This window comes from Antrostomus carolinensis, unplaced genomic scaffold (genome assembly GCF_000700745.2).
Source record: "Antrostomus carolinensis isolate BGI_N321 unplaced genomic scaffold, ASM70074v2 scaffold6311, whole genome shotgun sequence".
Classification (NCBI taxonomy): Eukaryota; Metazoa; Chordata; class Aves; order Caprimulgiformes; family Caprimulgidae; genus Antrostomus; species Antrostomus carolinensis.
The window spans coordinates 176656-193956 of NW_010293429.1; the positions used below are offsets into that span (position 1 = coordinate 176656).

The 17301-nt window shown below is 36.7% G+C and overlaps 1 protein-coding gene across 1 annotated transcript; it reads right to left on the bottom strand.

Moving 5' to 3' along the window:
• Positions 1-266: 266 nt before the first annotated feature.
• Positions 267-16764, bottom strand: LOC104532137 (TBL1X/Y related 1). Its single transcript, XM_010177259.2, has 14 exons — positions 16707-16764; positions 14864-15009; positions 13169-13388; positions 10962-11094; positions 10609-10750; positions 10271-10334; positions 10072-10169; positions 8278-8338; positions 6922-7043; positions 6340-6414; positions 5133-5260; positions 4787-4952; positions 3473-3574; positions 267-1921 (listed from the first exon to the last, which is right to left on the bottom strand). The coding sequence occupies exons 1-14, from the start codon at positions 16762-16764 to the stop codon at positions 1895-1897; spliced, it is 1542 nt and encodes a 513-aa protein (XP_010175561.1). The 3' UTR covers positions 267-1894.
• Between the last annotated feature and the right edge of the window lie 537 nt (positions 16765-17301).

The window sequence follows — 17301 nt, forward strand, 5'->3', positions numbered from 1 at the left end:
AAAAAACCAACAAAAAACGTGGGGGGAAAAAAAAAATGGTTAGAGACTGGCAATCATATAGCCACAAAATTATTTGTGATTGAAATAGTGTTATAAAACTGATAACTTTGCAAAGCTCTGTAATATAAACCATTCCTTAAGTAAAATGCCTGTGACATAAATTTGACAACCTCTCTTTTTATAAATTTACACTCTTGGAATCTTATGCAAGACATGATGCAACCTTTTTGACTACACATACGCGTAAACACAACCTCATGCTATCATTTACAAATAAAATCACTATCAGTATACTTTTAATCACATGAGCAGAAAAAGGTTTGCCATATACATCTGTCATTGTAAGAAAAATACTTGATATTGTAAACAGAGTAAAAGACACTATATAGTAGTGATTATTAAAAAAATAGCAGCTTACATCTACCCTATATTTGGAAAAAAATGTAGTCACAAGATACAATAAACTGCAGGACTGGAGCAGCAGGGGAATTAGTGCAAGTATTAATCTTTTAAATAAGCTGAATCACTGCTATTAAAATAAACTTGAAGCAAGTCCTCTGTTTAAGATTTGTTTTAAAATCTAAGGTAGTAAACATTTTGCCTCTTAATGGCAGTGTTATCAAATATATGCCAAAGATTTTATTTTAATAAAGAAAAATTACATGACATACTTTTAATACTGGAGTTTGGTTACAATTATACATCTAAGCTCCTACAAATAATGATGGGCAACTCTCAGAGAAGCTGTGGCATGAACCCTTGTCCAGAAAGATCTTAACCTCTTAAAAATGATCCCCCAGCTATACTTTGCTCCTTTTCACAATAGTGCACAATTTAACCATATTTTAGCTATGGTCTTAAAGTAACAGAAGATGCTTTTTTTTTTTTTCCTCTTTTTTTTTGTAGGTTTTTTTTTTGCATCCCTGTATTTTTCTTTTCTGTATTTTTGTGCCCTTCTGTTCTTAAGTTTGGCAGAATAATGTCCCAAATAAGAAACTACTGCATTTCAGCCATGTCACCAGAAAATAAAACATAGCATTATACCCATTACTGTCATACTTCGTAGATGAGCAGGACGTGAAATATCACGCCTTGAAGAAGGACCTTTTTCTTCTCTCTCCATAATCCCTTTTCCACCCTCCCTCTGTTCACAAAATTGTGCTCTGGGAGCCACAAAATGTACCAAACATTATCAGGTTCAATCTACCTCTTCAAAGAATGCATTAAAATATGTTTCAAAGAAACATTTTTTTCCAAGGTGAAAAAAATATAAACAAGAAACTAATTCACTCCCTTACTTCATGCATCCGTAAACTTAACCAAAACAAAACAGAAAACCCAATGTTTAAAAGCAAAGGAAAAAACTACTGCTGCAGATTTCTGTAAGTCCATTTTCTCTGTACACACAAACTGCTCAACTACTGAGAAGGAAAACAAAAATACCCCACCATCCATTGCCATAATGGATTTAAAGCGGGGAAGGGGTAATGAAGGCTGCCATTAGTATCTTCTGAATTTGGTATGTATATGGGTCTGCTCTTGTATATGGTATATTTCTCTCTCTCTCTCTCGCTCTCTCTCTTCTGTTTTTCATATCCAAAACCTTTAAATGTTATTTTGGGGCACAGCAGATTCCAGCACTTGGTGAACAGGATTCACAAGCTGTGACAAAACTCTGTCATCCTCTTCAGGGTGTAATTTTTGTTGTTTTTTGTTTTTTGTTTTTTTTTTTTCCTCTTTTTTTTTATATACAGTATATGTATATATTTCTTTTACGTTTGGCTGTAGTGGACTGGCCATGGTTCAATTGGGACTATAGCAGTACATGGGTCAGGGACAGTCATTTTGGCTATGTACACATTCATAGTCGGTCCATGGCTTCCAACTAGTAGCGCTATTTCCGTAGGTCTAATACACAAACCTGTAAGAAAAAGAAACAGAGAAATTGCACAACATTCCACATTTATACAATTCTGTGTGAAATACCTGAGCAAAACCTATGAAACTGATTGTGCAAGCTTTATCTTGCATCTCCTAACAATAGGCTGTGGGGAAGGAAATCACCAGGTGAGCGCTTTGGTTAAGAGCTCCCAGCCAGACCTGCTAAGGGTACTACTGGTGATGTTTTGATCATAATTCTTTGAGCAATCTAGTTCTATCAGATATAGAAATCGACTGGTAAAATATAATCATATAAAAGCTATGCTTTTAGACATCAAACAGTTCAAATGTTCCTCTATTTGCTTAGTTATTATAAGCTATATTTTAAACTGAGAGGATGAGGAGGGGTTTCGCTCGCAAACAATATAAAACAAAATAAAACCAACATTTTTGAAAAAGCAAAAACTAAATGAAAACCAATCTGTTGCCTCTTGGGTCAAATTAACTGGAAGACTGGTAAAAAGTGACACAGCATGTATATAAAAGGGTCATCTAGGGTGGAATGGCAATCGATTTCTACTCAAGATATACCTTGAGCTTTTGTTCCTTTTACGATATTGTCTATACTTATAAGACTGAAATTATATGAAAGACCAATCAAAATTAATTCCTTAGAGTTTAGTCTCCTTAAAATTCAGAACTTCCTATTTTCTGTTCTGAAATCTAACAAGATACTGCCTGAGACCTCTGATACAACCAGGATTGCTTTTTGCTGACATTTGTTACTTTAAGCTACAGCACTTCAAAGTACAATTCCTTTATCACGTCTATTTTTTTCTAATTTTGCTTTTCCTTAGGCTCTCTTCTCCTTTCTTTTAAAACCACAGCAAGAGAGGTGGAAGCAAAAAAAAAAAATCCCAACTATTGCACTTGTTATGAAGAACTGCATGTTAATATTTTACTGCAATACTTTGCAGAACAATGTCAGAAGAGCGGGGAGGTGATGCGACAATACACCACTAGGAGATGATAGAGGGTGCATTCATGATTAGTTAAACATATGATTTTATTCCCTGCTTCTTCTAAGCAACGAAAGCAGACTGGTATTTATATATCTGCTGTCATTTTTAAGAACTTTTTAATTACGAGCACTCAGCAATTTGTACTTTGTTTTGCTGCTCTTTCTGTTGAATGCAATGCAGAAGATATTTCGCTCCTATCACACATTATAATAATATCATCTACACTGAACGTTTTCACTCAGAAAGGGCAAAGAGACAAAAATGAACTTGTTCCAGACTATAATGAAAAGATCAGCTGCAATGAACACATTTCCATGGTAAGTTCCACTAGGGACAGAAAATTTAAATTAGAGGTATCTTCACCTTCTGAGATTTTTGGAGGATTTAGAACAGTAATGCATTAAGCTGGAATAAAGACATATTCTCCTTCCAACATTACAGTATCCTTATATGTGAAAATCTACATGTGAGCTGGCTGTATTAAACTTCAGCTACAGAAGGAAGTTTTATCTCCATTGTTAGTCAAGATGTGTGTTGTTGGAATGTCAAACAAGTCAAGCTGCACTTACTGAACCATCTGAAGCACTTGCTCCAACTTTGTCTCCTGCTGCATTCCAGCAAACCTCAAAAATCCCTCCTGTTCCCCGATAACTGTGAACTAGGGCACCTGTCTAAAAAGGGACAAAACATGTAATTAATATAACAAAATCCATGCAAACAAGTAAAATTTGTACAAGTAAAACTTCCCCATTGCTTTTAAAAGTTGAAATGCTCAGAGGAAACAGTCCAGATGAGACTTGTGGACAATCTCAGCACTGTGTTAAAGAATGTGACAAATACAACTATTACATCTTGATCTCTTGTGTTTGACAGGCAAAACTGGGGATGGTCATGACTACTTCCAATTACTAAAATAAGCCTTTCAAAAATTAACACCCAATTCCCCGTAGCCAGAGATCACATCTTATCTAACAACAAGGTCTTTAGACTTTCATTCCCAGTCAGCCCTTTTTTTTGCCAGAAATGCAAAACAAGTAGTGTCCTTTCTTAGGAAGTTATGCAGAAACATTTTGTCGTCACCTTTTCTCACTTTACATTTTCTTGCTTTTCAGTGAATTTCAATGAAACAGCTATCAGATTTGTATGTGTACATTCAGCCATTTTTCACAGCAAATCTCTTTTATCAAGAGTTTAAAGATCAGTTAACACAGAGAATTTTTGGATGCAACATGTTATTAGAGATACTTTGCTGAATAGGTTTTGTTGGTGGTGGTTTTTTGGCTGGTTTTTTTTGGTGGTCATGTTTGTTTGTTTTTCAATGTAAAGACAATGATTACTTCACCATAGGCAAACACTCAAAAGAGAGAAATTGAATCACAGAATCATAAAATGGTTTGGGTTGGAAGGGACCTTAATGATCATCTAGTTCCAACCTCCCTGCCATCAGCAGGGACACCTTCCACTAGACCAGGTTGCTCAAAGCCTCATCCAGCCTGGCCTTAAACACTTCCAGGGAGGGGGCATCTACAACTTCCCTGGGCAACCTGTTCCAGTGTCTGACCACCCTCACAGTGAAGAACTTCTTCCTAATATCTCATCTAAACCTCCCCTCTTTCAGCTTAAACCCATTTCCCCTTGTTTTGTCATTAACTGCCCTTATGAAAAGTCCTTCCTCAGCTTTCTTGTAGCCCCTTCAGGTATTGGAAGGCCGCTATAAGAATGTACACTCATTAACAGAAGCAACCTTAGAACAAAGAGAAAGTGAATCAATGTGTTAGCAAAGGCAAATGTCTTTGCAGCCAAAACAGAATAGAGCAAAGGTTGGAAGGGTGCTGATGGGAAAGACCAAAACACAAACTTCTAAACAGACAGAAGAGCTCTACCTGTGTATTCCAGATGTGTACACATTTATCAAAGGAGCCACTGGCCAGGTACCTGCCATCAGGACTGAAAGCTACACTGTACACAGGTTCTTGATGTTTTGTCAAAGTATGAATACAAATTCCTCTGTCTACATCCCATAACCTAACAGTAGAATCAAAGGATGCACTGCAAAGGGAAAAAAAAAAACAGATTAATTACATCTCAATTTGACATACTGTGTTTCTAATATAAACATAATGTGATAAAGTATCCTACACGCTTCAAAACATTCTGTGAACCTACATATATAAAGAGCGAAGTAAAAATAATGCCTAACAGACATTTAAAACCAGGATTAAATAGTACCTTGCTAACATAAGATTGGCATTTGGATTATTTGTTCCTGGTCCTGTAGGACTCCATTTGATAGTATAAATTTCTTTGTTGTGTGCTTGTAAGTCATGGACACAACTGTCTTGTTTCATACTCCAGATCTATGATAAAAATGAAAGAAAACACAAGGACATTTTAGCACAACATTGTACTAAAACACATTTTCCATCTTTCTTCTTTATCATTTGCAGCCTGACTGCCACCTTTTATGCCACTCAAAACATTTGCTATGACTGCTGAGTTTCTAGAATAATTATGACAAGTATTATACCAATACCCTCCATTCTTTGAGTACCTGAGGAGGCTAATGAGTAATAAAGATACTGTCTATAGAAACCAATCTGCGTGTGCTAACTACAAGACCCTTGCAAAGTGCAGGGATGATAACAGATGCTGAAATGAGAAGAGCAATATGTATATGTTCGTGTCTGAGTTAACAAAATATCACAGTCCTATTTTTAAATGAACTTCTTGCTATACAGATTGAGTGAAATAAAGGGATGGTAGAGAAATTCTCTGTTTTCATAAAGCCACAGCTGCATACTGCAAAAACCATTATGGCATTTTCCTGGCTTATGAGGATTTGCATTGCCAGGTGTTTGCTCAGGACTTCATACAAAGTTCCTTAGGACTCCAACTCCTGCATGAGAACCTTCAAACAAAACAACTTTATTAAGAGTTTACATTGCATACAGAATAGGTTTTGGAAGGCTTTTATACCTTTTCCTAAATGTCAACATTGATATAGAATTAATAATCTCAATGCTTTTTTTAATAATATCTGGTTTAGTAGTGCTATTAGCTCACCTTTTGTTGGAGAAAGCTAACAGGAGCATGTTAAGCCCAACTGTACTTAAGATGTAATTGGGTTGTACGTTTAAACAAATGTTGCTTTTCAGAACTGGTGCCTCACTGAAGGGAAAATTGATTTTCAATTGCCAGACTGAATTAAAATTGTATTTGCAGTTTAAATTGACAGGATCAAATCAGAGCCAAACTTTGGTCCAGAGAACTTGTTACAGGCTGCTCCAGTTGTTAGGATTGCCTAATGTTGTTATATTAAAAAGGAATAAATATTAGATGACACAGCAAGTACAGTGATACTGCTGGATTGCCCAAGCTAATGGTGCACACTAGAGAGTCCCACAAAGACAAGAGCCAGGACCAGAACTCCCGTTACCTTTAGAGTCATATCATCAGAGCAGGATGCCAGAAGATTACCAGTTGGATCCCATTTGATTGCATTTACTTCATTCTAAAATTGAACAGTGAGAATAAGTTGCAGTCTTCATTTCCACTACAAATGACAGCTTACGAAAGATAAAGTTGGACAGCAGTTATGAGTATTTGGGTAATTGTCAGTATTTTAACATTTAACTTTCATTCCTAGCTTTGTCTTCAACAACAACAACTTTTTGCTACCTGTTCATCACATTTTCCCATGTGTGCTCTTACACAACATAGGCTATTCATAGCAAAATAAGTCTTAAAGCCACGACGTTTTTTCTTCTAAAGCTTATTTTTGCTATGCCATCCTGGCACTGCTATAAAAAAGCTGCACAGGGGGGTGAGAATTGTTCCAGTACTGATAGAGACTGCAGTTACTATGTGACCTTTACTACAACTACCTGCGTATGCACATCTATTGTCTGCTGCCAAAGACCAATAATTATGCAAGTGCTGTATATTGACAAGTATATTGGGCCCCCAGCCTCTCACTAATAAAAATATCACATAGCAACCCCCAATTTCCAGTACTTACTGTGTGACCCTGAAAGGTTTTGATGGGCCTATCTTGTCCTAGTTTACAAACGTGAATACACATATCTGTACTGCAAGAGGCAAATGTGTTGTTACTCTGCCAGTCAACATCTAATGCTGGTGCTAAAAGAAAAAGAAAGATATTTAAAACTATGGTATGTATTCTGCAGGAGTTCCATTTGCAAATTCAGCATGCACCACCTTAGAACAAACACCAACAGGAAGCAACCATTAATTTTACAGCAGTTCTAAAGATAATCAAACACTATCAACAGTGAGAAATGCAGCCAAAATCAGTCTTACATGAAGAAACAAAATAAAATTTAATAGAATTTATTAAAAGATGGAACATATCTGAAATGAAACAGTTACTCAGAAGGCAGTGCAGCAGGACAACAAGCCGCAGTTAAGTCATCTAAACATAAATCTCAAGAGTCAGCATGAGGAACAGGTTCCCACAACTTAACACACCATCATGCATGAGTTCATCTCCACTAACAGTCCACGCTTGTGCTCGTAGATGGCAGCCACTGAAAGGTAATGATTTATTTTCTTCCTTAATTTCAGCATTGTAAGGTACGGTAACTTGAAGCCTAACCATGGGTGACATACTCCATTTGGTCAGGCTCAGATATTTATGGCAGATAGCACACAGCATTGCTTGGAATAAATCAAGAATTGATGTTTTTGATTGTTGTCATGCCACTGAAAACGTAGTGTGAGTGGAATAAAAAGTGGAAACAACACATTTCTTAAAGGCCCTTCAATGACATGTTCGTCATCCTCTCTATTCTATTTTCCAGCTGATTCTGGCAGGCTTGCACAGCATGCAGCCTACAAAGCAATTTGTCTGACCTCCTGAGAGGCTGCGCTCTCCTCCCAGCTGGCCAGTGAACAGCCTTTCAGCTGGTCTGTGGCCAAACAAATTGGGGACAGCACAGCAGGCAGAGCAGAACAATGGGACACGGAGCTGGGATTACTGTAGCAGGAAGATGACAAATGCAGTCCTTAGCTGATAAACACAAATCCTTCGTGGCCCACCCACTTGATTTGTCTGACACCGTACTACAGAAAGTCTGTAATATTTGGATTATCTTTCATAACTTTCATAGAACTACGATGAAATCGTGAGTTATAAAGTTATAAAATCAGAACAATTCTGTCTTTGTTTATATTCTCAAAATTCATTAGACTATGAATATGGAAGTCAGTATCCAACGACTGCCTGTAAGACTTTAAAATGATGTAAATAAGCCATAACTTCCATCAACTTCAGATTATTATTTTTTTTTTAAATAAATAACTTTTTTTTTGTCTTTTCTGATGACAATCCTGAATGATCAGAATCAAGACTCACCAGAATGAAAAGGAAACTGCTGCTTGGCTTCACCAGTGTGGGCATCCCAAATAATTGTGGTCTGTATTAAACATATAAATAAACAATAAACAAACTTGTACAAATTGCTAATTTCCCCACAACTACCACCATCCACATGTATCACACTACCTAGCCTACTCCCCATTGCCCAAACCTGCTTCCAATTATATTAATTTCTAGCATTTTACCCAATATTGAAGGAAATTGTAGTAGATATACAGACAATAGAGAACACTAACATGTTGTAATATTACAAAAGTGTTTAGTACAACATCTTGGGGTCTGGAAGGAAAGAGGAGGTTGTGGGCTTTTCTTTTTTATAAACAAATATTAAATAGATTTATCTCCATAGTCCTGTTTATATATTTGTAATCTACTCCACACATCTATTTTAACTTCAAATATTGTACTTTCAAATTGTAATTTCAACTAGTCAGTCGTCCCTAAGGAGATCTTCATATAAACAATTAGTCTCATACCTAAGAATCTGAAAGATTTGATTTAAGGGTGTAATTTTGTTCTGAGTTCTTCTCTGCCAATACTTCTGATATCTTTCTGATGAAAGAAATCTTACATGACAAACTAAGTATTTTATAATCACTATATTCTATGCCAACATTCCTGACCTATCTCAATGATCAATGAAAATTCTGACACTGCATTCAGTAGAAGCATGAACTGACCACACAAATTATTTATGGAGAAGAAGCATAAGGTTGAATCAATCTCTCTGCTAATGCAGAATATTTTTCAAAGCATAATCTCAGTTGCTTTGTCCAAAGAGTTTTATAGACTGAAACGATGAAGCTTCTATCTCCTCCAGCATATAAGATTTGAAAACTGGCATAAGCCATTACAGCTGCCAAGAGAAGAAACCCACCCTTTCCGTGCTTTGAGATAGTTACTTTCGCTTCCTTTGTGCCAGCACAAGCTTTTATAAAGCTGGGCACTAAAGCAAACCAGGTTAAATGTGCACAGGAAAAAAATAATAAATAAAGAAGAAAATCTATTACTTTACAATGACAATGTCAGTTTTAAGATTGTGGACCCCATGGTCTTACTGAGCTTGCAGTTTGCCAGTCTCACTAAGAGAAAGCCTGTGTTTGTTTCTGCACCTTGAATCAGTAACAGAAGAGAAACTGAACTCTTCTCCTTGAATTCATCTTAAGCCTGTTCTTCATCACTATGTGCCCTTCCTACCATTCCTAAAATCTCTCACACTAAAAACAGTTATTAATTTAAAACCTTGTGAATCTTTAAGTTTGTTCAGAGACATTAAATAAAACACAGTTAAACAATGAGCTTTATGGCATTACACTACTGGCACCTCCCCAGTCAGATATATTGACTTTTCTTGTGTTCCAGCTCTAACATTTTTAATCATTCTCAGGCTTGACTGATATCCCAATCAGGCTGAACCTATTCCTCCAGCACAATTTTTTTCTGAGGCTTTGCATAAAGTGCTTCACTAAATTTTAGATGATTTGGTTTTACAAAGGTTTAATGTTCCTGCGTTCAATGCACCTACTTTCCAATTTACACCAGCCTAAATGGGAAGAGATCCAGGGACACTTGAAATCTAGTAAATTAAAACATCTCAATAAACTACTATAAAACACAAGGAAACATACCTAGCATAACAAGTTATTTCTAAGTACATATTTATGTCCCATGCCTTTACTTTAATTTACTTTCTATAGCTCTGCTATTCCGCTTACAATTAGATTATAACGGTGAAGGAAAGAATTTTAATTTTACCAAAGATTATCTCACCTTGTCCACTCCTGCACTTAAAATGAAGTTTCCTTTCTTGTTCCATTTTAACGCAAATATAGGACCTTTATGTTGCCCTAAGGTGCTGGCAAGATTACCTGAAAATTTATATTGATACGAATACATTAAAAAAATAAAAAACTATGCTGTGAGCCACAATACAGGAAAATATACTGGAAATTAAAAGTATTTCACTTACCATCTTTAGTCCATATCCTTGCAAAGCCATCGTAAGACCCAGTTGCTAGAAGTGTACCTTCACTCTGACAGCAAAAAGGTTATTTTATTTTTATCATATAACTCAAAGCTAAAGAGCACAAAGCATGTATCTGCATAAGATTTATGATATTTATTCCACCGAGTACAATTTATTAAAAAGAAGTCCCCGAAGTAAAAGACATTACAATGCAACTCCAAAATAGAAATATTTCAGGAGCTGTAGCAGAGGATGCACAGTTGCTGTCACTTAAAATTTGACTATGCAAAATAACAGTCCAATTTTCTCAGCCAATTTTGAGCACTGCCATTTCTACTTACGTTCCAATCCAGCGATGTCACGTCTTTGTTGCTGGGTACATCCTGTCCTCCTTCTCGTATACAGTGTCGAAGTACCAGCTGCGTAGAGCCGCTTGTGCTGTTTTCACTGAGGTTCCATATCCGTGCTGTCGAATCTCCAGATCTACAGAACAGTTAATGAGAATATCAGCCCTTCTCTCAACTAATACCATTTGAAAAGGTATTACTTTCAGGACAGCAAACGTTGTGATATTTGATGTAGAGGGCATTGGGGTAGGTATTATTTTAACTTGGTACCATCAATGTACACAACACGCCAACGAACATTGATATTACGTACATCCATGTCGTACACACGTGGTTAACTCACGTACCCTGAAGCCAAAAGGTCACTAACGGGATTCCAGGCACAGATGAATACTTCAGATTCATGGCCACGCAGCACCACTGCCTTGTTGGGAGGGATTTCAACATCTCCATCTACTTCCATCATGTCTGTGTGATTATCTGCATTATGGGAAACAACAGTAGAAAGAGGTGGATTTTAATATTTTGGGACAATACACTGTAACTACTGTATGATCAATATTCTTCTGGAATGAGCATAACAATGAATTCACCAAAATCTGACAAAGTTGTAATGTTCCTTTATTTTTCGAGTTCCAGTTTATGAAGTACCGTAAACAGATGAGGAGCTTCAAAAATGTGAGAAAGTTCTTAGCCCTTATAAACCTCAGCATTCAAATGGACTTAAACATGAAACTTCAAAATTGAGGCCAAAAGTTATTTTTTTGCTATTTTAAAAAATTAAACACTGACGTACTCACAGTTTTTCAGGCATGACACTACATTTTACAATATGTTACTATTAATCTCGTGCTTTAAAAATACATTTATGACACATTCGTTTTCAAAAAGCTCTCTTTTCAAAGTTAGCAAACATTTTAAATTTACATCTCAGACAACTCATTTACAAAATGTCTTTAATTAATATAGTAACATTTGGTAAAGTGATAACAGAGGTTTTTAAACTACGTCGGCAATTACTGTGGAATTGTGGCAACACATAGCTTTTTCTGTGGAAGTGATGTTGAATCCATATTATTCTGTAAAACATACTGGGGGAAATTCAATTGACAACTGTTTTCTTGCCAGTTACCATCAATAATTTTCTAATTTCTAAAAAATAAATTCACATTGAGTGTAAATGCAGAATATAAAAAATGTCGAACAGTTCACCTGCTCCATATTTATTCACTGTGCTTCAACAAACTGTTTCACATCTATTGCTGAATTTAACATTAAGGGTTTCTGTCGCTGTTTGTATGTGTGAGAAAACAGAAAAGGCTATTAGAACATGCAGATTTTTAAGGAAGAACACCATATAAAACATTACTTCAATTAAAGAGAATCAATGCCAGTATAATTTGGTGTACCAGCCAGTAGGGGTTGCTGGTATATCACATTTAAGAGTGGCTGAGAGCTGAAGTTTACACTTCCTCTATCCAGCTCACAGTTAACAACTAAATATTCTTGTGAGATTTTTAAAGTAGGGAGCTTATTTGCTTAAGCCAAAGATTATATTTCCAAGTTTATTTAATATATATTAAAATGAAAAAAACAAACAAACAAACCAAAAAACCTCCTAGTAAAATCCAGCTGTAAAATGTAAAACTTGCAGATGGCTCGATAGGAATATTCTCTCAAAAATACTATTTATTCAGGTGCTTTTAACAGCACAAGCTTTAACTCCCCTTCTCAAAGGTGTGATTCAGACTTTTAGAACAGTATTTTCAAAATCACATTTTAATTCCTGACCTGAACTTTTCTATACTAAGCCTGATTGTAAGGTATGCTCCTTTGACCGGTGATGACAAATAAAACTCACTTGTCTCACCAATCACAATTAAAATGAAACCAATGAATAAACCAAACTTGCAAGCAGTTGCCTCAAATAATCCTGAACAGCACATTGTGAAAATTGATACTGACAAAAGAGACAAGTGACACAGGATTTGTCTCAGCGACCATGATGATCTCAGCATGACAAGGAAGTCTGTCCTACAGAGAACTGGTTACAGCTCTCCGATTCACAGAGTTACCAGAATTTGTCAGAAGTAGCCTGTGCAGCACCACAAGCAATGCTCAGTTTTAACCAGTTGCACATTAGCAGATTCCTCTCCTTATTCCTTGTACAGGGACCAAAGTGGAAGAGATGCTGGTGAACCTATAGAATTGTCTCTGATTTTATTTTTTTATCCTCTTTATGCAAGGGCTCTCGGAGGGTCCTGTGAAAAACCTTCAGATGACGGGAAAGGAGCAGTACTGGAAGTGAGACTGGTCAATAGAACACTGTGAATTAATGAATTCAGAAGTTTGCTCATCTCCTCCTGCAATTCCAAGTATCAAAGTGGGGACAGTCAAAGGTGAGACACCATCTGTTCGCCTGACAAAGGTATTTTCTGCAAGCTGAAGGGTTACCAGGACTTCTGCACATTTACCTCCTTGCCTCCTAGCTCATACTACAACAAACAAGGGAATTCCATTAACACGGGTTAAGGTCATTTCTGTCTCAACTTACTTGCTATAGTGTGTGCTCCGTTCTCTTCTCCATTTGCAGTATTTTCTCCATTTTTCGCTGATCCCTGTTGGTTGGTCGCGGCTGCGGCTGCAGCAGCTGCTGCCTGCTGTTGTGCAAGTTTATCTCTGTAGGCCTGTTGTCTTGTCTGTACCACATCAGGCATTACTGCATCTATCAGTGAGAGAGACTCTATCGGCCTACCATCAAACAAGGTACCATCCTAAATTACAGCAGAAGGGAAAAAAAACACAAAAAAAAGACAACAGCAAGTACAAATTAACATTATGGGAAAAAATTCCAAGGAAAACTAAAGCAAAGTTTTGTTTTAATATAATAAAACAGTTTACAAATGGTACTGGAAGTAATATCACGTCATTCTTGTGGCTGGGATTGGAATTTTAGTCTAAAGTTAAGTGGCTGTCATAACTATACAAAAAAAGCCACCACAGGCCTCTGGCAGAACTTCTGCAATCAAAAGTTACGTGCTTTGAGTTTGCTAAATCATCTGCTAAAGTAAAAAAATTCTGTGAGCTATCTATGAATATGATTTCAAACATGAGTGGCTGCAACAAAATCTAATGGTTTGTTTGAAGAGCTGCAAACATTGCAAGTCGGGTCACTGGCTCGTGAAGTTATTCTATCTTATTAAGACTAATACTTTCCATAAACATATTATCTGGAGAGTTGACTAGTTTTCTTCCTTTTTTTAAACAGCACTGGCATGCTTTCAAACAAGAAGGAAGGATTTTATCCTGAAATGGACAAGACTCAGTTAAAAATACCCGTATACATATGCTAGGGCTTTGTAAGGATCTATTTTTAGGAGCTAGAAGGATTCTTTGCGATAAATATAGGGTCTCCTTCTTCTATTCCAATCACTTGCTTTATTTTTCTGAGGCTTCCTAAGGGAAAGGATTGGCCTCACTGAGGCTATGAAAACTCCACGTAAACAGAAGACTTAAGGGAGACTGGAAAGAGAGCAGAATTAGTGAAAAAACTGTTTCCTTCTGCAATATACAGGTGACACATACAAAGGCTGCTAATCTTCCAGGCATAAATGAGAATGGAAATTGAGGGTATCTACAGCATCAGGCAGGAAGATACATGGCTTTCTGTACTGCTGGAATAACCATTTAAACATCAAATTTAATAGTTCCTGCTCAAGATGAATTAGCCAGCAGAGTCAGAAAGCAAACTGGCATATACCTTCATCCTTCCTGCCACAAATTGAAACCCTCTCTCTATTTGGAAACCTTGCCCTTGGGCTCTCATCGCGTCATTATAACGACACATCATCCAAATGAGAGCTGCATAGTGCTCTCCCACCTCCACAGTGCAAAAATTAAGTCTCCAAAAAACAAAAATTAAGACGTTACTTGTCTCAATAATCATTTTATTGTACTTGTCTGGATTTACTACAACATTATATTAGGGTAAAAACTCTACAGACAACGGACCTTTAAGCAATGAGCCAGAACACCATGCCTGGTGTTGTGTGGCTGCACTGGGCAGAACCCCTACCCAGTTATGTCACTCCATTCTGGTTCCACCACTGGAGTCATGGTGAACACCAGCAGTAAGGAATCTGAAGTAAAAGTAAATAAATAGGATACAAGAAAGTTAAGAAAAAATACTAACATTCAAACTTACTGCAAAAGCAAGGACATGATGTTCCTGCAGGCAAAGCCTCCTTACCTCATTAATACTGACTTCTGCCTCTACATACTGCAGACCTTTCTGGATGATGGAAATCAAAGCAGCTGGTGGCACCAGAGCACCATTTATATTAGACTGGCTGATATGGCTCTCTATACCAAAGGTAAATGCTGAATGGGAAAACCCTAAAGACAAGGCAGAAAACATCAGAATTTATTTACAGATAGACAATGCTACTTGCCATACTGTCTTAGGATCTTCTCTTTACAAATCTAAGCAAGTTATACAAAGTTATAGCATGCTTATGAACTACAAAAACCTCATCAAAGCACCTCTGTTGTTTCCCTCTTACATGTTTCTATTTTAAACGCACAAAAAGACAAAAACTAAACTTATATATAAACACAGCAATTATTAATTATGGTATCATTGGCAAAACATTTGTGCATGAGTAAATATAAAAATATAAACTATGCAATATGTGAGAGTATTTAAATATGTTTATATATGCCAAAGTGCTACATATATAGTATCCTATATAGGATTTAATAAAATACATCTCCAAGACACCAAGACTCACTTTGTATTTTTACTCAGTGATTTGTTACCCATGAAAGTGAAATGGATCTGTATAGTGAACAAAATTCACTTCATAGTACAGTGCTGTTGTCATTGCGTATGCTTTGGCACTCAGGACTTCATCAGTATTAAGCACTGATTAAGAAGGGGTGAGCATGTGATGGTTGCAGCACTGGTAGTTGTTTGCTATTTATCTGATCACCCTGAAAAGGTGGATTTAACACTGAGAAAAATTGTTGCTTCAGCAAATTAACTTTACCATCACAGAATTTTTTCTTAAACTACTGGCTTCTCTGCCGCCCCTCTCCCCCTTCTCTTCTGTCAGGTAGCTAGGAAGCTGCCCACAAACTTTCAGATGAAGATAAAGCAATGTTATAAGTTTGACTTTTGTGACAAAAAGCAATCTGCAACTGGAATAAGAACATATAATAGTTTTCAGTAAATTCAGGTGGAAAATGAGTTTCTGCTTTCTTCGGACAAGCAGAGACTGAAAAACTCTGGTATTCACCATTGCTTCTGGTGCTTCTTTGTCTCAATTTGAGAAGTCCATGAGCAGTGGACGTAAGCAGTAGACATATGCTGCATAAGTCAAATGCATTTTCAAGAAGCCTGAAGTTTGTTTTCAAATTTGAGAACATTCATCCATCTTTTGCTCTTCCTTCTAAGAAGCAGGTGGCTTTGGCTAGCCCAACACCGAAGGACAAAATCCTCCAAAAATCCTGTGTCCTGCAGGGATGGAGGTTTTGGAGAACCCAAGAGTCATTCCTCTCAAAAATCTGTTCATCTGTACTTAGATTCAAATGATACGACTTGTATGGTCACAGTTACCACTTCTTCCTTTGAAACACAGCGACATCTGCTCTCCCACAGTCACATTCAGGCAAGGAATTTGTCCAAGAAAGACCAGCTTAAAGGAGAATCATCACTCCAAGACAGAACAGGAAAAAACAGTGTTATGGTGGTCATCCTTCTTCAAGTAGCCCCAAAGAAAACACTGCAAAGGATCATTGCCACCCTGTAGATAAAAGTGATCTCCAGGGAAATGCATTTCTAGTAATCAAGTGAGTCCTTAGCTGGTTGACTGCCATCTGAAATCTCCAAGTGACCAAATCTGATTAAGTTACAGAAGGTAACTTGGCAGGAATTCATTCTCTTGTTGAGAAGAAACACCAAGAAACAGTTCAGACAGAAGCACACGCCTACTGGCAAAATAATTAAATGAGTTTGCATTTGCTAAAGGCAGTTGTAGATGAATACCAAATAAATTATGCATTGTTTAACAACCAGAATTGTAAAAACTCACCTGACTCTTGCAAGTATCTATATACCAGGAAGTTAACCTCATCACTGCTTATACTCATCTTTATTCCCAGTTAAACCATGAGGTCACAACAAAGGACACAACCCTGAAAATAAAAAAGTAGGTCAATTAAATATTTTTAGTATTTAATATGTATTTCTCAACAAATGCTATATTTATAAAGTAAAGAGCTCCCTGGCAGTATAGACAATGGTTTCATTTTATAATGCAAATAAGTCTACTGGAGTCATTAAAAAGTCATTTGTCTCACCACAACATAAAGGTCAGTAAATTAAATATTGACGGGACAGATTCTCAAATGATGCAAATTGGTATGGACTGGGGAACTATGCTGCTTAATACCAGTATTAAAAAAGCCTCATTTCACAATTTTTTAAGAAAATAATCAAGCTAGTTTCATCTAATCAACATTTATTTTTCAAAATTTGTATCTCTCTCTCCCTGGCTAACAAAGACCAACACCTTGGTTTCATGTTGGTATCCAGACAAGTTCTCACTTTTACCTTCTCATCTACTTCAATTTTCAGGTACTTGTGCTCTAGTAAAAAGGTGCAATATGGGCTACAACACCATATCC